Below are 23,162 nucleotides of genomic sequence, written 5' to 3'. Positions count from 1 at the left end.
GTGCGTGTGTGCGTGTGTGTGTGCGTGTGTGCTACTGTGACCTTTGACCTTCCAAGTCTGTCAGTTCATCCTTGTGTCCCAAGTGGAGCTTTGTGATAATTTTAGGGGGAAATTCCCTCAAGTGAGGCAGCAGGGTGATGAGAGTGGGTGAGACACGCACACTAAGGGAGAGGCTCATTCAGTTTTTTTCTAGACCGGAACATGTGTGGAACATGGAGGACCACATGTGGAACATGGAGGACCACGTGTGGAACATGGAGGAACAGAGGAACTTGAACGACCACATGTGGAACATGGAGGACCGGAGGAACATGGAGGACCAGAGGAACTTGAAGGACCACATGTGGAACATGGAGGACCAGAGGAACTTGAAGGACCACATGTGGAACATGGAGGACCGGAGGAACATGGAGGACCACGTGTGGAACATGGAGGGACAGAGGAACATGGAGGACCAGAGGAACTTGAAGGACCACATGTGGAACATGGAGGACCAGAGGAACATGGAGGACCACATGTGGAACATGGAGGATCAGAGGAACATGGAGGACCATGTGTGGAACATGGAGGGCCACGCGTGGAACATGGAGGACCATGTGTGGAACATGGAGGACCACATGTGGAACATGGAGGAACATGGAGGACCACATGTGGAACATAGAGGAACATGGAGGACCAAAGGAGCATGGAAGACCATGTGTGGAACATGGAGGACTAGAGGAGCATTGAGGACCAGGTGTGGAACATGGAGGACCAGAGTAGCTTGGAGGACCAGAGGAGCATGGAGGACCAGAGGAGCATTGAGGACCAGGAACATGGAGGACCACGTGTGGAACATGGAGGACCAGAGGAACATGGAGGACCAAAGGAACATGGAAGACCATGTGTGGAACATGGAGGACCAGAGGAACATGGAGGACCACGTGTGGAACATGGAGGACCAGAGGAACATGGAGGACCAGCGCCCAGCAGCTGCAGGGACGAGAGGTTCCCACAGTCTGTGGATGCAGGAAGGATTTCTCGACTGAGTGATGAACTTGGAGCTCAGCTCGGCCTGAGGTCGGTGCACCTGCTGCTTCTTTGGGTCAGAAATCGTGACGTCCTGACCAACAAAAACAGAACTATCGGAGCGACTTGAGCCTGTCTGGTTCATTCCAACACTCTCCTCCTGTAGCTGAGAGGAGTCAGGGGTCTGGTTCTGGACGGGACCCTCATCCCGCGCTACTCGTGGGGATTTAAAGAGTTGGCGGCCCCGAGCACGCGGCGCGGATCCAGCCTCAAATCTGCGGGACTCGGGATCATCCAGTTGAGCGGAGGGATGGAGACGCGGAGGACGCAGCACACGCGCGCGCGGGCGCACACACACACAAGACCCACGGAGTCGACCTGAATTATTTTAGCAGCGCAATTATCCCGAAACTCCCAGAGGTGTGAAGGGAAATTAAGGGAGAAGGAGGGCGAGGTGAATTGCGCGGCTCTGATTTGCCAGATGCCGGAAAAGTCTGGTTGATGCGGACTGAGGAGGAGGAGGAGGAGGAGGAGGAGGAGGAGGAGGAAGTGTCCCGAAAACCCACGGAGAGGATTTTCTCCCTGAGATGGGCGATGAGTTGTGTCGCGATGGATCCGTCGGCGGCTGCTGGTGAGTTTCCTCTTCACCGTCTCTGCTACTTTTCCTACCGGTGTCAGGGTCGCGTCTGCTCCCCTCGCTCGACCGGAGCTCAGAGTTCCTTTGCTTCTCCCTTTTTCTCCTACTTCAGCAGCGGGTAAATATCCAGGTTCATCTATTGGTTTTCTTTCCAATCACCAGAGCAATAATAACCCGTAAATAACCCGTAACAATCCCGGAGCGTCTCCTGGTCCTACCTGGTCTCATCGGCAATAAACTGCATTCAACTTTTATTGAAAGGTTAATTACACGTGAAAAACTGGCTTTATGGTGGCGCGTGAGGGCGCCAACAGAGATCGTAGGGATTCATTGGTTGGGATAAAGGATCCCTACCTGAAGCACATCTACATTTTCGGTCATGAGGCACGGCAGGGGTTCGATGAGGTCTAACTTGTTCCCTCATTTGACTTATTTTAATCTCATAGATATTTCGTTTGCACGCTTTGCTTAATTCGTGGCCATGAAATGGATGTTTTGTTCCTCTCTGGTGTTTCTTTTGCCCTCGTTTAGGCAGCAGAGTCCTTAAGAGTTTGAGCTGCTTTAGATGCAAAAACACTGCCTGATATTCGTGCTTCTGCTGGAGCCACAGACGCGTGTCGTTACTACGCCTCGACCTCTACAGCTTGTAGCCCTGTGGCCATGTGATCAGTAATCCTGACGAGAGTTTGGTCCATAAACCTAAAAAGGGCCCAGCGGACTGTGTTTTAACGGCAGGATTACAGACGCCACTCACCGCAGCCTCATTTCCCCCGCGGGACAGCGTGGGGCGGCTCAATCCAAACTCCCGGCCAACGTCACCCACTTTCTGTGTCCTCCTCTCGCTGGATTCTATCGCCGTCTCACCTGACGGGATCAGCGTCGCGGTCCGAGGGAGCTGCCGGTGGCCTCTTCTCCACATGAGAGCGCTTGCGGTGCGACTCCGGAGGAAGCCGTCATCACCGTCATCATCAAGAGAGAACCAAGGATTTGACGCTTGGGATTCTGCCAATTGTGCAATTTAATCAGAGGGCTTTTCATGCACAGGAAGTATGTCAGTCTCCTTGTTGGAGCGTGGTTTATCTGGACTCTTACATCGGGCAGCCGCTCCAGAACCTCAATGATTTCAGCCTGAGGCAAAGAAGTAGATGCCAAGTCTTTCACAGGCTCCCTGGCTCTGCCTGCGTGTCCTCAGCGGTGGAGATGTGGTGCCAGGCTTTGAGGTGCGTTACGTGTTCTCTGAATCTGAACTTGTTGGATTAGTCTGTATGTTGATCGGCTTTGTCCGGGCGGTGGCCTGACGGACATCCCACCAAAAAAATAAAACCCAAACCCTTTGGGTGTCACTGAAGACCAACTGGCAGTTGACCTCGAGGAACCCCTCAACCTCTGGTGAAATACGGTAGACGAGCAGAGGCAGACCCTACACTAACCTGAGACCCCAGTGAGTCAACAGCCTCACAAACAAATGATCGCTGTTCATTTGCTCCAGGTTTGTCCTGCAGACATGTTGAAAGGAAGGGAAGTTGCCCGTGTCGCCTCCGCTTCCTGATAGGGATGAGTCAGCCAACCTTGGGGAGCTGTGAACCTACTTTCTCCGAGCGAGATGCCACACGCTCACTCGCTGCATCATTGGGCAAAAAGAAAATGGGAGCGATTCTCCGCAGCTTTGACTTCTTTCCAAATGCACCCCTCCTTAAATCCAGGCTTAGCCACAGCGCTAAGCTGGGCTGGCTGCAGGTGAACGGGAGCCTGGAGCAGGCACCCATCCGCCTCGTCTCAGTCTTACAGGCCACAAGATGAACATCAGAACCAAGTTCAATGCAGCTCTTTCTTTCATCAACTAGACCTCCTTCTGGAGGGCTTGCACGCGAAAACATCTCTAGGGGGGGATTTGTGTTTGGACTCTCCTATTCAGGCCACTCTTGTCATTTGAAGTCCTTTTGTAGGCGAGCAGGAAGATCAGAAGTTCACTGCCGCAGCAGAAATGTATTCAGAGCATGAGGGGGGAGCTGAATGGCGTTGGCCCGGGGCGCGTGGCCGCGGCACGCTTGTGTTGTTCGCTGGTGAAAAAAAAAGAAAAAAGAAATCTCTACATTAGCAAGTTTCTTTTATGTTGCGTATTTCTTTCAGACGTTTCCTTTTCTGAGACATCTTTAGATATTTTACATCTACAGCGCAGGACTGAGCAGCATACAAGCATGTACGTTCATGCTTATTTTTCATCTGTTTTATATATCAAAGCAGTGATGTCACAGCAAAAGAAGCAGAACGATGGCGAGAGTCGCTATGAACAGTTTTCTCTAAGAATGTTCCCTGGCACCTGAGAGCAGCAGATGAGGGAACGACCCAGTCGAAGCAGCGCGTGGTCACTGGTGTCACTGGTAAACCTCCGCTGCAGCCCTGCCAGTCACTCTGCTGGGATTAAGGCACCGACGTCACCTGATAAAGGGAAACATCAGGGTTCGTCAGGTTTAAGCTCATGGGAACATGAATAAACACACGGAGAGGCTTAGTTGCGTCTCTTCAAACTTGACTTGCTGCAAAAAGTGAAAAAGATGCGACGTGAGGAGAAGCTGGGGTGTGGATCGGGTGGAGCTGCTCCTGGCACGACGCGGGGGAGGTCACTGCTCCTCGCTCTTGACAGCAGCGGTCGAATCCTGCTGGAGGCTTTTTGGTACCGTTTCTGATTTGGTTTGGAAAACGTCAGAATTTGAAGTAAAAGACATTTTACAGTGTGAACCAAGTTTGAAAGCTCCCTGGCAGAGCCGGAGCAGCAGTTGCTCCTCTAGTCGGTCCAAAAACGGTTTTGTTGTCCCAAGAACCAAGGAGGCTTCTGCTTCTCCTAAAAGCAGGTCTGCCTACTTGTGTGACTGGAACATTCCAAAGTCTTGCCGTCTGAACTTATTTCATGGCGGGTGACGTGATGCACAACCCGTGTTTTGGTAGCTCGTACGATTGTTCAGCTTCAGAATCAACACGAACTGGAAAGCTGCAGGGTTTTCGGGGCCTGTCGTCCAGGTGAGGAACGATGTGCGTTTTCAAGCGCTGCACCTTGTTGAGGTATAGGAGACATTTTTGACCTCATCAAGCTGAAACACATTTGACGGCCCACCTTGACTGACTGATAATCTCCAACATCCTCCTGATGTCTTCATCTCTGCCGCCGCTGCTGGAAACACAACTTCTTTGAGTTTCAAGGACAGTAAACGTGCAAGGCTCCATTAACGAGCTGCCCGCTCTATCATCCCTCCATTTTCAAGGGCCCATTTCCGTAACCACTCAGCCAAGGTCACGGGAGGTGGAGCCTTCTCAGCATGCAGTTAGGGTGACAAGGTACTCTCTGGAGAGGTGGGCGGTCTTCCACAGAGCTCCAATTATAACTGATCAAGAGAATAACTTAAAGTAATGGTCATGTCACAGTTGTGCTGCAGCGGTGGGGGAGGAGGAGGACGAGCCAGAGGACACATCATCATGGGGTTGACCTGGAGAGGTGACAGCCACCAGGCTACGTTAGCTATTAGCCAGCTGCTTGAAGAACCTCACGTCTCTGACATCTTGTGTTTAACCCCTTCAGAGACAAAGCTTGGCTGGGTGGGTGGCAGACCATCAGTGACACCCACCCAGTAGCAGTAGCCAGTGGCGAGGCCCAGCTAGCGTGGCAATTAGCTTAGCATGCTAGCTGCTGGCAGCACTGATGTCGACAACAGCCCTATGTTGTGGAATCATGCTGGTGCTTGCTGTGTGCTTGGCGGAGTTATACGCTCTCCAAGGCTCTGTGTCGAGGTGCCGCAGTGAGGTGGGCTCAGTCCCCGGCACCGGCGAACGCACCTGTGCTAAACAGGCCAGGTCACTCAGTAGACTCAGGTGAAAGCAGCATTCACGCACACACACCTGAGGGCATCTCTGTACGAGGAAAGCTGCTTCTGCTCGTGTTGACGTGGTGTAGAACAAGCGTTTATGACGTGTCACTGCCACCTGTGCTGGAGGCCGGAGCATCGTGAGGAAGGAGTTGAGGACAGCTTGAGAGATCGTGATCAACGAGGTGGATAGGAAGCAGCGTAGTGGACGGCCGGATGAACAAAGCCAATTAGCTGTAATTGTCTGAACTTAACGGCTGTTGCCATTTTTACTTGCAAGCCACAATCATGTCATCATGAGCGTGCAGGGTTATCGACACGTCACATCCCCTCCAGTCTGAGACTCCTACCCTTACTGCTTATCTATTAATTAGCTTTTTCAGTCACATTAAAATTACAAACTTTAAGATTTGAATATTTTAACTGAGACCAGTTTTGAAAGTTGGAGTAGACGGGCGAGTGTGCAAATGCAAAGAGCTGGAGGCAGCATTAGAAGAAACCCTCATACATTTTGTATCCGTGTTCTCCATGTTGGTTTCCGCATGGAGTGAAAACAGCGGCGAACGCGGCGATGGCAAAAGTAATAGAATTATCAAAAATAACACTCTGGGAAGTCAGCGTTAAAAGCTCTGGGTCGGTGAGTGGCAGTCACCAGATGTCTCGGTCAAACGCCTCCCACACATTCTCAAACACTCCAAATTATTTAGCACGCAGGTCGGTAAGTGTGCCAGAGAGGAGAGGCTCCACCTGCACGCCGGGGCAGGGGTGAGATTTATGTCTTTGCTCTCCCTTTTCCTCTGTAGTTTGTACACATTTTCTGTTTGCTGCTTGTTCCCCTCGCTTTACTCCTCCCATCTTAAAATTGCTCCCCCCCCCCCCCCACACCCCCACTTTATTGCTTTTCGCCAAACCCTAACAGCAATAAAGGTTCCAGCACTCTGATGCAGCCCATAAACACCTTTCCTGTTACAAATCACGGCTCAGGTCGGTTTAGGCACCAGAACTCCTGGTGAAAGGGAGGAAAAGGTCATGGTTTGGGTTCCAGCAAGCAAGTTAGAACAGCGCTCCACCTAAACAGTGTGTTCTGCTTCTCAAGTACTTGGTACCAGGTGTCTTGAGCCCCCTAAGATGTTTTTCCTCCTGCATTCGTGCTTTGTGACTCCAAAATGCAGAAGGAGCCAGCCATGTGTAGCTTAGCTTGAAGCTAATGGAGACAGAACAACAAACCGCCCAAAAATGCCTTTTTCCAAACTCTCGGTCCCATCTTTTAGTATAATCCACAACTTCCTTACCCACAAACCCTTTGATTCGTGGTAAGAACACCCATAACTCGAACACTCGTAGATCTGCGCTCCTGCTATTCCACCCACAGTTTCCTCCCAGCGCTGGGTTGCCATTGAAGTGGTTTATATTTTTGTTTGTTATTTTTGAAACTCAACTGTATGCTGTCTGTTTTTTATCTCACTTCCTACGTCACCTGACTTGCTCTGTGCAAACGGATGTCGCCCCCATCAAAAATAGACACAGCGCGTGTGTTTAGTGGAGCAGAGGAGACACTCATGGAGCTCATCTGCTGGAATCAGAGTAACAACCCGGAGTGCGCCTGATGAACTTTGACGTGTCTCTTTGGAGCGGAACTGCCAGGCGACGGATCCTGCAGTTCCTCTGCTGTCGTCTCGTTCCCTACTTTGCTTTGGTCACGTTCCCATGAAACACTGGCGTGGTTTGTTAGCGACAGGTGAGGCTACTTGATAAGGTTTGGGAAAGATCATGGTTTGCTTTCAATTAAAAGAGATTAACAGTGCTGAAAGCATCCCAACTGTCCCTGTGATGACGCACACCAATGTTCACTTACACACTACGTCTCACTACCCTCATTGCTTGAACTATGCTGCATTATTTGGCGTAGGAGTCGCTAGTAATTTATCATGAGTGCATCCATGCTACGGCCACTAGAGGGCGTCTGTCACGTACGTGGAGTCTGTTTTCGTGGCGGGACAGCCAATCATGTTTCCTTTCTTTTCTTTTCCATGTGACTGTTTCTTCGAAGTACATTTTACTGCTCAAACATGTTGACTTGTTTTCATGCTTGAGAATTTGGGTTTTGTTGTTGTTGTTGTTGTTGTTGTTTTCACCAGAATAACAGAAGTAATTCTTCCACTGCACAGTTTGTTATCATCTCTGGTTGACAGGAAAAGGTAGACAGGTCCACACGTGCAACAGCAACAGTGCTGTCCCAGATTTGGACTTTGATCGCCGCTGACGTCTCCAGTCTTGCATTGGCCTCAATTAGTTTGATCAGTGTTTGACACATGACCTGCTCCAGGTTAAGAGCCCTCTGTCTCCCATCAGTCAGCCCCCCTGTGATGCGTGACCTCCCCGTATCCCTCTGATGTACTTTGATGGATCTGACACATCATCGCTGTTCGCTGAGACGACCTAATTTGTCACATCGCATAGGCGCTGCACGGAGACTAATTCCCTTCCCTCATTTATTTGTGCTATTATTAATATTGCAAACGGTGCACTTTGCATGATGTCGCACAGAGTCTTAACTCTCTCCGAGTCAGAATGAGGAATCACAGCAGAGTGCTTTACCCAACACACAGTCGGCGACGAGCGCCACGCGAGTGGATCTGTCACTGTGACCCACTTCCACCACGCAGTACACGGAGGTAAATACTCCGACAGTCTTAACGCGTCTCTCTATTCCGGTGGTCCTCACGCACATCTACATTTCAACGACGATAAGGGCGGGGTTATGGTTTTAATGTTGCAGCCAATCAGCAGGATCCCACAAAACCTGGAGAGAACGGCCGAGGAAGAACCCGTCAGCTCACTTTAACGCTGGATATGTTCATTCACACCTGAGCAAGTATGAACGAACACCCGTGAGAAAAGATCTGGCACATTAGCAGTCGAGTTATGACACAGCTGCGGGTCCACATTTGTGATCCATTTAAATGAAAATTGAATGATTCAAAGTTATTTGACAGAGAACTGCGAAGAGAAGCTGGATAAGAAAATACATGGAGAGGAAAGAGAGGAAAAAGATCCGGAGGTTGGAGTGTAACTGGCAGTACTTTAATGACTACAAAATAACAGTGTTTGCCACATTGTGTCTTTTTAATTTCACGGTCTACAACAATCATCTTGGCAGCTCCGCTCCTGTCACTGGATCCTTTATTACAAGCAAAACGTTTCCCTTCATTGTGAGCGTGGATGTGACTTGGACTGGAGCGTTCCTCAACGTTTTGTGGGCGCTGGAACAGAAACAGCAGCGTGACGTCAGAGATCAGGCGTGCGGTGATATATTTAACCTGAGGGACTGCTGGAATGAGGAGGCGTCTCTCTGACCTGCATGTTTCAAGCACACCACGATTCTCAACCGGGATTAAAAAAAAAAAAATTAAATAGAAACTTAACTTGCAAAACTTGGGGATCAAACAAGAGTCAAACCAAACTAAGACTCCACCAATGACACAACGAGAAACAGGTGGGGACGGGGCTGATTAACCAACAAGACCCAGGTGGATCACGCAGGGGTGTGTGTGTGTGTGTGTGTGTGTGTGTGAGAGAGCGAGAGAAGGGAATGATGAAGTGATTTTCAGGAACTGACAAGAAGATCTGATTAAAACACGAGAAACAAACAAAACAATGTGATCAAACTTAAGGAGTCCATTATTATAAAAATGTAAAGAGCCAGAGATCAACACGGGGCAGCCATGACGGCGACCGGCTCGTGGGAGGCTGGACAATCAGCGAATTCTCGAAAACATTGGTGTGTTCCATCAAATGGGGGGTGGGGGCTCATTTGGCTGCCGACTTTGAATTTGACTTGCTGATGTCGGCCAGCCACGAGTCCCACTCTGGTTTTATTTCATCCGCTGCTTCTACACACCCTCGCGTTCTAGAAGGGAAGGGGTTGGTTTGTCTCCTCTGTCTTTCGTGGTTCCAGAACTGGTGATGTCACGCATTTAGAACTTGGCTTGTGTCGCCTGTATCTCTCTGTCAGACTACTTTTGTGTTGGGAAAAGTTCTCTGCATTTTTTTTTTCCCGTTGCATTGCAAACATTTTGTTTATTGAACAGCGATGCAGCTCCAAACACGAGCCTGTTTCCAAGTCCTATCGCTGACAAACCCAAATGGGAAAGACCAGGGACTTTTGTGTTCCAGCTACTCGCCCGACAGCTGTTCCGCCAGCGAACCTTTTAATATTTGCTGCTTGCATGCTGGAGGTCTCAGGGGTCGCCACGCTGCAGCAGGTGCCAGAAGCCCGTAAAAAAGACACACACCAGCTCCCCTGCCACCTAAATACATTCGAACACATCCAAGAACTGCAGCACAAACACTCGCACAGAAAAAGTGCAAAGATACAAGCTCACGCTCCGTGATCCCTGCTCTGTATTTCTGTTCCAGCCGCTTTAATTGGGGATTTGAGCCAGGCTCTTGTCTTTCTCACTGTGACGAGCTAAAAATAGCACTTTGACAAGTGTCAGAAGACCCAGCCGGGCTCAGACTGTGCATTCTCTGTCAGACGGGCTGCTGGCAGGTTCGTGCTCGGGGCCTCAAACGCAGAAGGAAACAAAAACTGTCATCCTGCGGGATGTGTGACGCTACGCTCCTGTTTCATGCACCTGTTGCAAAAGAAGTTACAGTATCTGTCACCAGTGGAGGCGATGCTCTGATATCAGCCTGATTAAGGCAGTGCTCCGAATAACAAACTGCCATGGAAACAGCCGCTACTCAACCTTAACCTGAGTAACGCCATAGTTAGAGAGGAGCAATGACTGGATGAAGGCGTGGAGTTCTTGATCTGAGCGGCACTGATGACGCGAGCTGTATTCATGCATGAACCTGAGCTGCACTATGAAGGTCTGTGTGCGGGAGGTCGGTGTGTAATGCTGCCATAGCGCAGAACTTCAACGCTTTATGGGGAAATGCTGCGTTCGCTGGCTGACGCTGGCCTCACACGAGCAGATAACTGAGCTGGTTTTGCAGTTCACCTCTCACCTCAGACCAACAACAGCTGACCTCCTGTAGCGTGGTCGCTGCCTCGCCACGCAAATGACCAGAGTTTTTGTCGAACAACAAAGCAGGAGGCCACAGGGGGACATCAGGGGGTCGTTGCAGGTGTGGCGCATGATGTAGGAACACCGACCGTTGCCGTTGGAACAGACCAGCAGGGACCAAAAACCTGATGCAGGAAAATGACTTGTTTGATTGTTGTTGCTTCACTCGTGAGTGGGAACAGGAGCAGCTCTCAAGTTACAGTAAAGACTAAATCTGCAGCTGTGTGCAGTTGATGAACAAAAGTCCTAATTTTAACGTCTGCCTGGCAACCATCCACTGATTGATGTAGGCGATAAGGCTGCTGGAGGTCTGTCTGATGACAGAGGAGAGACGACAGACTGACCACAATCAGGGAAGCTGAGTTATTGCAAAGAATTAAAAGGATGGCATTCACCCAAAAGACTGCCGGACTCTGCCAGACGTTTCATCCGACTGGCAGAGTCCGGCTTTGATGGTTTGGCATTTTGCGGGTACGAGCTTGCCGCCGCTGAGCTTCGGCTGAGTTATTCAAAAAGGATTTAACAGGGACCTCAGAAAGCAGGTCAGCTGGTGTGTTGGGCGAGACTCTGACAGAGACATCCTTGATAAAACAATTTTGTTTACCTGAAACGATCTCAGGCCAGGTTTGATCAGTCAGAAGGAAGCTTGTCGAGTGACATTGTGTTGTTTGAATGCACTTTATGTATTTGTATGTTTGTTTGTAGACTCAAATGATCAGAAAGTTGAGTTTCCTGGTGCTATGACAGCTCCATGCTGAATATTATATGAAGTCATTTGACTAAAAGCAGCACACGTTTGTCCTCTCACACAAATCCTGATCGGACAGTTTTGGCACTAACAGCCCTGTAAGTGACTGCTGTCTGCTTTCATTTGAAACTGCATCACTAACAGGAACAACAAGCCGCCGCCGCGCGTATTAGAAATAGTTAGCGTAATTAGCATGGGAACTCGACACCACTGCAGCTCCACTCCTTGCGGGGTGAGAAATAGAAGTTGAAATTACAAATACGTTGATTCCTTCACTTTCTAATTTGACGGACGGGGTCAGCGTCGGCCTTGACTCTGGGGTTACGACCTCTGGCTGCAGCGCTGCTTTATGATGTGTGTGGAGACACCGAGGAGGGCGAAAGGTGGTTGCTGATTGGCTGGAAGGGCTCAGCAACTGACAGCCCACCCGCCTGAGATATCACACACCTGCCAGTCTCTGTCTCTCACAAGTGGGGGGCTCAGGGGTGGATCAAGACATTTAAATTGTGAGCCGCCTCCCATTTCACAGAGGAGGTGAAGGAGAACGATACTTGAAAGCCGATATTTGTTGTCACTCCTAGATTGGATGGTTTCTATCTGAGGGCAGGAGATAAAGTTCTTTGAACCGGACTTATTAAATGAGCGATGTGCCAATCCGATACTTCGTATCGGCCCAAATTCCCACGTAAATACTTAAGTGAACTTTGAGCGACGAGCAGTGAAGACAGTTAGTCAGAGGTGCCAGGCGCCTCTCTCGCACACAAGAGAAACACTTGTCTCCATCTGTCATCGGTCTGCAGGGAAAAACGCTCCGGCTTGTCTGTATTTCTGTAGGCCCGCCATGATTGTTGTGGGCGGTGCTAAGCTCAGGAAGAAGCGACGGAGTCCTTGCAGAAATAATGTGAGGGGATAACCATGTTATATTTGCGCAGCTTGTTGATATGTTCATGTTCGTCGTGTATCTTTACAGCGTCACTGAAACAACAAATCCGTCCTATTTTCCGATCCTTGACGTAGCAGCTAGCAAGGCCAGAGTTTGTGTCGGGGGGCTTTGGAAACAGCAGCACAAAAAGACAGGAAGAGGTTCTTTTTTCTTCCAGATGTCCTGTATTTCTGTCTTTATGGAATTAGGGAATATCGTGTAATTTTTTTCTCCCCCATTTATGCATGATTAACTCCTTCGTTGCCTTAGAGATGCAAAGAGGCCATACGGGCAGATCCTCAAGGCTGTGGAATCAGACATGGAAAAAGCAGCGTGGAGCCACCGCAAAGTTAAAGATGAATGAATGTGAGTGACAGAACACCTCCCTCCTGATTAATCATGTGTGTGCGGCCGTTATCGGCGTGTCTAATGCATCGGTCTAACAGGAGTCCTGAGAGAGCACCAGTGTGGGTTATGAGTCAGCGCTGGCAGCCAGTATAAGAGCCGTTAGCATGTGGAGCAGGGATGAGACAAAGACCGTGCAGCTCCGGGACTGCCGACATCTCTGCCACTCGGAGGAGAGCCGTAGCGAGGACGAGTCCACCAGTGAGGGGCTGCAGCTGCTGCAGGTTAGACTCAGTTGTGGTATTTGGAAGTATTTTTAATTCATCTTTGGATTATATGAAAAATACCTTCTTGTTACAAAACACAACTTTGTGCAAGAGAGGGAGAGCAGGGAATGTTTTGTGTGGTGCGGCGGCGGGACGCTGTGGTTTATGAATTAGAGTTGATCTTTTTAGGTTCGTTATCTTTGTTGCATGTTGGCTGAGGGTCTCGGCGGCGGAGAGGAAATACATTATTTAACTTGCATACTTTCTCAGCAACTGCTTTTCATCTGGCAAGGTCAGACACAAGCGGAATAATGGAAGTGAAGAATATTTCTCAGTGCAGTGTGATTAATGGGCGAGCTTGTTTTAGTGACTCAGTTTAATCAGCAGCAGTGTGTTGTTTTTGGCCAGTATGAGAACTGGGGGCCCGTCTCAGTTATATAAATCACCTCTGAGGGTTGGAGGTGTGTTTTTAAATGTTGCATTGTATAAATACGTTCGTTACAAATAAATAATACAGTCTTTGTTGAATTTCCACATCATATAACAGATTATTTTGGGGGATTTTGTATTTTCATTTTGCTGGTTTTTGTTGCGCTTTTGCCGTGCTTCATCTCGGCTGTGGCCCCTCCTCCAGTGAATTCCTGCAGGTTTGCCTTCAAGAACTTTTCCATGATTTGTGACGCCACAGTTTAAAGGTAACCCACCAAACTGAGAGAATGTTTAAAGATGAATTTTTGCATCACTAATAACTGAGTACTTTGATATTTGAAACAACTTTGTATGGATTGGACATACTTTGAGTTATATTTTTGGATCAATATTTTTTGTGGATAAAAATAATTTCCCATGGAAAAAGTGAGCTTCAACCCATGAGAGGGAACTCACCGCCCACTCAGGTGGTTGAGAAACATTGTGAATAATGAAGTTTTTTTTTAATTTTAGAACTCGAGTCATGTAATCAACTTCAGGTGCCAGCATCCGATTAGTCATGTCTTTACTTGGAGAATGAATAGACTGATTATTATATTAGTTGCTAGTTGCTGAATACAAAAACAAAACAAAGCAATTCCTGCAAGACATTAAAAATATCTTCTTATTTGAATCAAATAAGTGCAGTAGTACAACTGAAACAAGAAAGATGGCAACACAGTTCAAAGTACAAAAATTCCTGTAAAAGATTGGGGTTTTTTTTAAAGAGAAAAGCAGAAAGGGTTTGTAGCCCAAAATCACTCGACTGTATTCCAATAGAGGAGAGCCTGACAAACTGTAGTTCTCTCGCCTCAATGGAAATATAAAAGTAAGGGATTCCCTAAAATCATTTCCGTCAGAGAATCCCTCCTCGCAACACAAAACAGGCTGGTCGTCTCCAGTTGGCAGGCCTGAATCCAGATGCCGAGCCCAGAGGGCAACGCTCTCATCCCGGCGAGGCCTCATCTGCACTGTCAGAGGCGACGCTCCGATGCTTTTGGGGCCAGGAGGGGCAGATCATATGTGAATACCTCCAGGGGTGTTAAGTGCTGTTTAAGACTCTTTTCCAGTCTTTCCTGGGATAAAATGTCCTGAATAAAAAAAGTGAGTTATATTCTTTGATAATCAGTTAAGTGGGGATTTTGTTGTCTGCGACACAGAGATGTAGGCCGGTCTTACCAGTGCAACATCTGCTTCACAATCACTCTGTGTACCCAAAACGTGCTTTTTCCATTGCGTTCTCCTGCATATCAAATGAACAGCAGAAAGCTGCAAAAACTAATTAAGGAAACTGGTCTTTTCTCAGCTGGGGACCTCTGAGCTTTAGTATAGAATCCTGTGCTGTAAACCAACTACGAGCAAAGGCTAGAAAATCTCTCTTTTAAGGTCGACAGTGGTACTCAGATGACTCCTGGAAGCAGCTGCTACAAAATTAATCATTTAAAACCAAGACAGCCTGCTCAGAAAGGTCTTTTATGCTGGTTTTTAGTCCATGTGGAACACCTGAAAGTTGGAGAACCGAGCAGTTTTGTGAAGATTTTTGGAGTCGACAATTTTGTTATGGTCTATTTTACCAGAGAAGGAAACTTTTGAACACAGTGTTACCGCTGACAGACTGACGCCAAAGCTCGTCTCTTACCAAACTATCCAAACTAAGGAATATGGAGAACGTGATGTGTAATTGTGTCTCCTGGTCGTCCCTGGCGAAGAACCTTAAAGGGTGCAAATGCTTGTTACTAACAGAAAGACAACTGTGGACCTCTCAGTTCACACTGTTCCCTTTCTGACAGTCCAAGTGTCACTTCTGGCCTCTTGAGGACTCATACTGCAGTCTTGTGGTGATAGATGTACCTTTGAAGGAACAGTCTTGAACTGTTCGGTACCTCCTTTTAAGTGTGTTCTTGAGAGCAGCGGTACATACCATGTTTAGGATTAGGGCCCAGAGTAAAACGGGACCCATGTATCAAGGGTTAGGGTTCGGGTCCAGGGTAAAAAGGGCTCCATGCAACGAGGGTAAGGGTTCGGGTAGCACACGTCTTCAGTCGTGGTTTAAGGATACGTTGGTGTTTTAGTCACTGCCACAAACACCCTCAGAAAAGGTTCGTGACGCCCCAGGCTGTGTTCCAAAGCTAATTAGTTTGAGTGGTTTTCTGAATCACAGAAGTTTTGCTAGGAATTTTTCTACTGTGAAATCGACGGTTGAACGACGACGATGGCAATGAAGAAGCTACGCCCCATTGCGGATGTCATGCATGTGTTTGATTTGTCCCCGCTTGTTTACTTCACTCCTTCAGGCCAGTGTGTCTTTCCCTTGGGTTAAGACCTGTTCTTTTCTGTCTCTGTTTTGTTCAGGTGACCATCGAGGGCATGTTACTGACTGAACCACGTCTCCTCACATCGCCACACAACTCAAGTCTGATCCCAACGTGACTGTAACTGGTTATGAAAAGCTGCACTCTGAGACTGAAACGGTACGTTTTTAACTAAATATTTCATTTGGGGTCAAAAATGTTATTGTATCCATGAGTACTAATTGTAGCAGCGTAGGATGTACAAACAATTACTTTATACGTAGACTAAGCTGATGATGATAAATCGATTAATTTTTTTACGTTTATGTAAAAATGTTGAGAAAATCTTGAAAATTAAAGGGGCTTGTTCGTTTGCCTCATTTTTCCATCAAAAATCTGAAACCCAAAGATTCTTATTCTTCTGTCAGAAATTACAAATAAAAGAAGCAAATCCTGATATCTGAGAATAGGTAACCTGCAAAAATTTGACAATTTGCTTTAACAAAAACTAAAATGATTGATAAACTATTAAAATCAGCTGGCGATTCAGTTTCCTGACATGTCGGCTTTCGCTGTCATAAATAGCTGAGCTAACATCTGTGTCTTCTCCCAGACAGGAGGCAAGATGTTTGTGGAGTCTGTCGTTCGATGGGGGGCATGGAGCATCCTGCTCCAGACTGGACTGGGTGTGTCTGCCGCCGGCTGTCCTCCTCGATGTGTGTGTCGGCCGGAGGTTAAAGAAGTGATCTGCTCCAGCAGACATCTGAACTCAGTGCCAGAGGGCTTTCCCAGCGATGCAAGGCACTTGGATTTATCCTACAACAAGATTAAGACTGTGGGGCGCCGCCAGTTCTCTGGCCTCCTGCAACTTCAAGAATTGGACCTTAGTGATAATATAATCTCTATGATTGAGGTGGAGGCTTTCCAGGGACTGCAGAGTCTCAGGACGCTTCGGATTAAGAATAATCGACTCAAGATCATCCCTGTTGGGGTGTTCTCTGGTCTGTCCAGTCTGCGTTTTCTGGATCTGAGTCAGAATGAGATTCTGGTCTTCCTGGACTACACCTTTAAAGAAATGGTAAACCTGCAAACGCTGGAAGCCGGAGAGAACGACTTGGTGTTCATCTCCCAGCGGGCTTTCTTTGGTCTGCAGAATTTACAGGAACTCAATCTGGACCGCAGCAATCTGACCTCCATTCCCACAGAGGCGTTGTCTCAGCTCCAGAGCCTGTCGTTGCTTCGCATGCTACGACTCACCATTTCTACTTTGCCCAACAACGCATTCCGCCGGCTCCACCGTCTGCGCAGCCTAATAATTGCCAACTGGCCTGCATTGGACACTATGGCGAGTAACAGCCTGATTGGACTCAATTTGACCTCACTTGTCATCAGCAGCTGTAATCTGAGTGCGGTTCCATACTCAGCACTTCGTCACCTGGTCTACCTGCGTTTCCTAGACCTGTCCTACAACCCCATCACTGTTATCCAAGGTAATCTTTTAGGGGACCTCTTGAGACTCCAGGAGCTGCACCTAGCTGGGGGGAGCCTGCTACGAATAGAGCCAGGGGCCTTCAGGGGTCTGGCTTACTTCCGTATGCTCAACGTAACATCTAATCAGCTCTCTACGTTGGAGGAGAGCGTCTTCCACTCAGTGGGAAACCTTCAGGTGTTGAGGTTGGATGGGAATCCCCTGGCTTGTGACTGCCGTCTTCTCTGGGTGGTCCGCCGCCGACTACGCTTGAACTTTGATGGACATCAGCCGACGTGCTCGTCTCCCGATGCAGTAAGACAGCGCGAATTCCGAGACTTTTCTGAAAAGGAGCTCCCGAGGCTCTTTACCTGCCGCTCTGCTCGCATCCTGGACCGCAGGCCACAGGAGGCCAGAGTGGAAGAGGGCACTACAGTCCTCTTCTCGTGCAAGGCTGATGGGGATCCATCACCATCTATCACCTGGCTCTCATCCCACAAGAATGTGGTTTCCCCAACTGGACGAGTCAGAGTTTTGCCAAACGGAACTCTAGAAGTGCGTTTTGCCCAGGTTCACGACAGTGGCAATTACCAGTGCCTGGCAGGCAACGCAGCCGGCAATGACAGCCTGACTGTCGGTCTCTACGTGAAGGGCGTCCCTCGTAATCGAACCATCCCCTTCTTCACAGAGGAGGGCTGGGTCGAGCCCTCAAACCCCCAAGCTGCCAATTCCTCAGCTCAGATGGCCAAGCCATACCCGTTTGACGCCAAGACCCTGATCATCGCCACCACCATGGGCTTCCTGTCCTTCCTCAGCTCGGTGGCCATCTGCTTTGTCTTCATGTTCTTCTGGAGCCAGAGCAAAGGACAGATCAAGCACACAGCAACTATTGACTTTGTTCCACGTTCCTCGATGGGCGGAGGAGGCGACGGAGGCGACGGTGGCAGATTCACAATGAAACTTATTTAAAGCTGAGGAAAAGGCATCTTCACATTTAGTTCTGTGGCACGACGGACTCCTCACTGGGATTATTCAAAGCCCCTTTCAGGGTGCAAATCAGAACCAGTATGTCGGGCTTGTGCTTGTCCTCTAATCTTAGAGCCAAAAGCTACATCTCAGCGCAGACTTGGCTGTGGTATCTAACTAATGAATATCTCATGATCCTGGAATAGAACACTCTTAACAGACTGTAGACAGAGCTGTTGATGTGCACTTGATCTTAGCAAAATGTTCTTTGAATTTGCAAATGCTCTCTTGCCTAGCAGGTCTAATGTTCTGTGTAGCATGAAATTGTAAAATAGGTTTCACAGGTTTGGGGATCAACACATAAAGACACATTTATCAAAAGGTTTCCGGGTTGTCAAAACACACCAGGTGCTTGTTTAATCCTCCATATTACACATGTGCTCAGCTTTGTGTCTTCACTTGCCAATACAAGCCAAGTAAACATTTGCTCCTTTGACCCCTCCTGGGTTGCTATTTCTGCTTACACACAGGGGATCACCTCAAAGACTGTCAGTTCAGCGCTGGCTGTAAGACTTTAAGATGTGAATATGTGACTGTAAAGCTTTTGATACATGCAATAAATGTGTGGAATAGATTAGCCAAATAACTCCTGATTCTCATTTGATGCTGACATACATTTAGGCGTGTTGCTGTGTGTTGTAAGTGCGCTGGATCAGAGGCATGCTGTCGGGTTACAGCTTGAGCGATCCTCTACCAGCACATAACAGGGTGTTTCAAAGGGTTTCATGCTCTGGACCCCCAAGAATTACTCTCAACATGCTGTAAAGCCCAATTTGAAGTGGTTCTGCCCCATCGGAAACCTCATACCAAGAGGTATTTTGGTTCAAGTTCAGATGCCTTTCACAAGCTTTTTAACACAGGAAATCTGAGTCGGCATCAACGATCTGACCCCCAAAAATATCAGTGAATAAATGAGTACAAATAGCATTTCTTGTGATTATTTGTTTTTAGTCCTTGTTTTTCTTTTATTGTGCTTATCTTCAAGTGATCTTCAGCAAAAGTGTACCTGAGAATTTGCAAGTGATTATCTGAAAATCAGACAGGAAAAAATCTGCAAGAAACCAATGAAAAACGGGAAAGAAATTAGATAGAAGTTACCAAAATAATCACCTGGAAATTACGAGAAATTACTTGAAGGATAAATAATCAAAATCGAACAAAACATTTCTCTAAAATGACAAGAACACTTTGTTTCTCCTTAATTTATTTCAATTGTATTTAAAGATCAGATCAGTGATTATATGAGTTCTTGTGTTAAAATGCTGTTAAATATGGAAAGAACAAAAACAAAAAAAGGTCAGACAAAAGTTAAATGGCACTATTATTTTCCCCTTTGGATTTCCACTGTTAGAGAACTTAGCATCTGGGAGCATAATGTACATAGGAATGTACCCTTTATCATTTCATGCTTAGAACACATTTGTCCGGTCCAAATTGGATCTCTGTCTTTTGCAAAATATTTCTTTATGATGTGATGGCATTGGATGATTTATTGTTCCATCATTGATTCTTCATTTTATATTCAAGGAACCTCTTTTTATATTTTACCCAGAAAACACACGGAAAATTTGTGCCTCAGTAACATTCTCACCGTGGACAGAGAGAATGCTCAGCTGACCACCACCATCTTGTACATATTGAGGTCAAGGGCGTTTGCGAGCACTGGCTTCATTCTATCATTGTACCTTGTTCTGGGGATTAGTGTCACTCAAATACGCCTCTCTTTTAGAAACTTAACTGTAGGTGCACTACACACAAAGCAAAGCTTCATTCTAGCTGGAAAAAGATGATAAATAATGCCCACAGCGAGCATTGACGTTCTTTTTTATTTTGCTATGTTGTTCATAAACTTTTCTTTTTCATGGTATGTTATTAAATGCCTATACTTAAGTCCGCCTCGTGTGTTCCCTTGAGTCACTTCATGCAATACATCCTGAAATGGCATCAAGTCGGGGGGGGAAAGTCAGATCCAATCATCTCAAAAATCAATCTCTCTTTATTCCAGATAATTCTGTTGTTGGGAAGCTGGCAAGAAATGCACATTTCCTTGCATAACCAGAGCACGTAATCTTTGTTGTGAGTCCACTGAGAGGACTTTACGCTTCCATTTGAGATGAAAAGTGGCCTCGTTGCCCCTTTGTAAGAAAACAAAGCTACAGCTGGCAGTTAGCTGCACGTATATTTGCCCCCCCCCCCAAAAGAATAGACGAAGGATTATGTGAGCAGAGAAACAACATCGTGACTGTCTTTGTTCCCTCAGACCCACCTGAAATACAGATGAATGTCTCGGGACGCTTCCTGTCTGTCTGACTGCATCACCAACGCTTAAGGGTGAGAAAGCAAACGATACCCAGTGAATTAGCCTCGCGTCATACGTACACACCCTCAGTGGTCAGAGTGGATTCACTGGACAGCACATTCTGTCCATCTCATGCAGTTTCCCAGAATAACCCAGAAAAAATAAATAAATAAAAGAATGGATAATCACGTGTATGAGCAGAGATTTAAACCCTTTTGGATTACCTCTGCATGTCTCAATCTGTTATATAGGTCTGTCTGGCGGCTGCTATCCTCCGGCCCAGCCTGGCCTCTCATATTATCTATTTTAATACAACTATGTGCTCCCATTGGCCGGGAAGCCAGGGGGCAGATTGTTGTGGTGTTTATAAGCCACTCCTCCGACTTACTGGCAGGCCCAGGACATTATAGACGCTTTCTAGATTCACGTTAGGGACATGTTGCTGACATCGTCGTCCAGAGTGACAGAGGGATGTTCTTAATAGGTGACCTAAATTACTAACAACTAAAAGCAAGGGCAGCACATATTCTAATATTACTGTGGCTGCAGTTTGTAAAAGATAAGAGTAAAAAAGCAGGAGTGCATTTTCCTTTTAGCTCCTGGTCTTTGGACCGCGTCTGTTAATAATACATAAGCTGGCATTTACATTTCTACAAACCACATACATCATCGAAAATGTTTTCCAACCAAAAAGGAGTCAGAAACATTCCGAGACGTGCATCAATGATGCACAGCTTGGTTAAAAACAAATTCACTCCTAAAACCAATTCAATTTTGGGTCTTGGGTCATTTTGTTCTTCACTTGTTTATTCGAAAGGTTGCAGTTCCTTTTTGGAGGAGGTATCACTTTGACATGATGGAACACAAACATATTAAGCTGTGTTTTGTCTTTCAGGCGCTCAAGCGACTGAGTCCTGAGCTCACTGCTGCATGACACCTCGGCTTGAGTTGAAAGCACAAACCATTTAACACTTGGACACCCAGCTTTAGCTCTGCTCTCCGTACGAGACGCTGTCACGACATCTCCCAGAACCTAACTGATCAAAAGTGATGAGTCACGACTGCTATTCTTGAATTCCACCAAATAAAAAATGAAATCCATGCGCTCTGAGCGGATGTCGATGAACACCGGCTTAACGTTCGTGTCGGTGATTTACAAGCTCGTTCATCTTTGTTTTACTCGTTTTGTTGGAGGATAACGTTTTCATGTTCACGCCTCATTAAAACCCTCTTCATTCAACATCTCATTTTCTTCCTCAACTGATGAAGACAATGAATCAGCTGATTGCTGAACTCATCCACTGATAGGACAACTCTAATTGTGCGGCGGTTCCCTGGAGGATCACACAAGTGGACCGCTGGCAAAATGACGACCGGCAGAGACGGACTTCTGATTGAAGCGCTTTCCTCCGCTCCTGATGAGCAGCAGTCGACGGAGGGGAAGCCAGGGAGCTTATTAGTGTCTGATCGATATCAACAAGTAAAAAATCTCTGCTGACTCATAAATCAGATCATTTTCGTCTTTACATTTTTACAATTGAGCTGGAGAGAAAGAGAAGATGTAGTACGTATAAACATACTTAAAAAAAGAGATCAGTTTAATATCATAACAAAAATATGTACTGGAGGAAGAACATTTGAGGTTTGAACAATAAATACAAGGGGGCGGTGTGGCTCAGAGGTAGAGTGGCTGGTTCGATCCCCACTTCCCCCAGTGACCCTGTCCAAGTGTCCTTGAGCAAGATACTGAACCCCTAATTCTTCCTGATGGCCCTGCAATGGACTGGTGACCCGTCCAGGGTGAACCCGCCTCTCTCCCAGTGTCAGCTGGGATAGGCTCCACCCCTCCCTGCAACCCTCAATGGATAAGCGGTATAGAAAATGGAAAGATGGAATAAATACATTAAATTGTCTGGAGAACAGCGCGCTCTACTGGACAAAAGATGCAAGGGCATCATTTCTACATTGACCCAAGCTGTTTAACCTGCTGGAAAAAGTGTTCACATCAGCTGATGTTGAACATTTATGACTACTTTTCACAAGCATTGGTCAGCTGATCAGCTGCTCCGGTGCTACTTGGGATGAATCATCCGGGGAATACCAAGATCCGTTCATGACCAAGTTTTGGTTCAAACGTGTCACCAAATTCAGCTCCCTGTTTAAAAGAAATCCTGCTGAAAGTGAGAGAAATAAACTGAGACCAAGTGTAGAACATAAAATCGTTGTATATTTAGAGTCTGTGTTTATATTGGTGATCAATAGGAATGCTGTTAAAACCAAGGATCAAAGTGGTGCGCTGGGATTCATTACAATTAGCAAACGTGCCAATTAGCATCAATTAACTTTAAGTGTTTTCCAGTCAGTAATTAGCAATGAAGCCTTGAGCAGGATCAGGTGCACAGAGAGGAAAGTCTGACTGATTATAATCCGAGGAACTCAGCACCGCCTCCTTCTCCAAGTTTTCCAACTACTTTGCCCTGAGAAGCACAATCAGAACCTTCTTGTTGGTCATACATGACGTCAGACGTGATCCCAAGTACTGGTAGCAGCTTTGTGCCTTCATGACATTTAAAGAATTAAAAACAAAATTATTCTATTCAATATTATCTCAGGATTTCCCTCACTTAACGATCACGCCGAGGATAAAATAAAACCTGATTGAAACAATGGAGGAGCAAGTTTAGAAGCACAGATGAGAACAATACAGACGGAAAAGTTACTGTCCTTGCAAAATGTACAAGTACGATGAAATGCA

General features: G+C 47.0%; 1 protein-coding gene across 6 annotated transcripts; it reads left to right on the top strand.

Annotated features, from left to right (window-relative positions):
• The first annotated feature begins 1,157 nt into the window (after window positions 1-1,157).
• lingo4b (leucine rich repeat and Ig domain containing 4b) lies at window positions 1,158-19,992 on the top strand. Of its 6 annotated transcripts, XM_086217655.1 has the most exons (5): window positions 12,141-12,223; window positions 12,515-12,610; window positions 12,691-12,873; window positions 15,676-15,794; window positions 16,228-19,992. In XM_086217655.1, exon 5 carries the CDS (start codon window positions 16,240-16,242, stop codon window positions 18,049-18,051), a length of 1,812 nt encoding a protein of 603 aa, XP_086073781.1. In that variant the 5' UTR covers window positions 12,141-12,223; window positions 12,515-12,610; window positions 12,691-12,873; window positions 15,676-15,794; window positions 16,228-16,239; the 3' UTR covers window positions 18,052-19,992. The 6 variants fall into 6 exon arrangements, with proteins under 6 accessions (XP_086073785.1, XP_086073783.1, XP_086073786.1 ...); XM_086217656.1 differs by lacking the exon at window positions 12,141-12,223 and having other exon boundaries at window positions 12,498-12,610; XM_086217659.1 differs by lacking the exons at window positions 12,141-12,223; window positions 12,515-12,610; window positions 12,691-12,873 and adding an exon at window positions 1,158-1,639 and having other exon boundaries at window positions 16,232-19,992.
• The last annotated feature ends 3,170 nt before the right edge of the window (window positions 19,993-23,162 follow it).

The sequence above is a fragment of the Aulostomus chinensis genome, chromosome 11 (genome assembly GCF_037954235.1).
Source record: "Aulostomus chinensis isolate RoL2024-O1b breed Wild chromosome 11, RoL_Achi_v1.0, whole genome shotgun sequence".
Classification (NCBI taxonomy): Eukaryota; Metazoa; Chordata; class Actinopteri; order Syngnathiformes; family Aulostomidae; genus Aulostomus; species Aulostomus chinensis.
The sequence above is the reverse complement of the archived record's forward strand: the minus strand, read 5'-3'. Positions and strand labels throughout refer to the sequence as shown.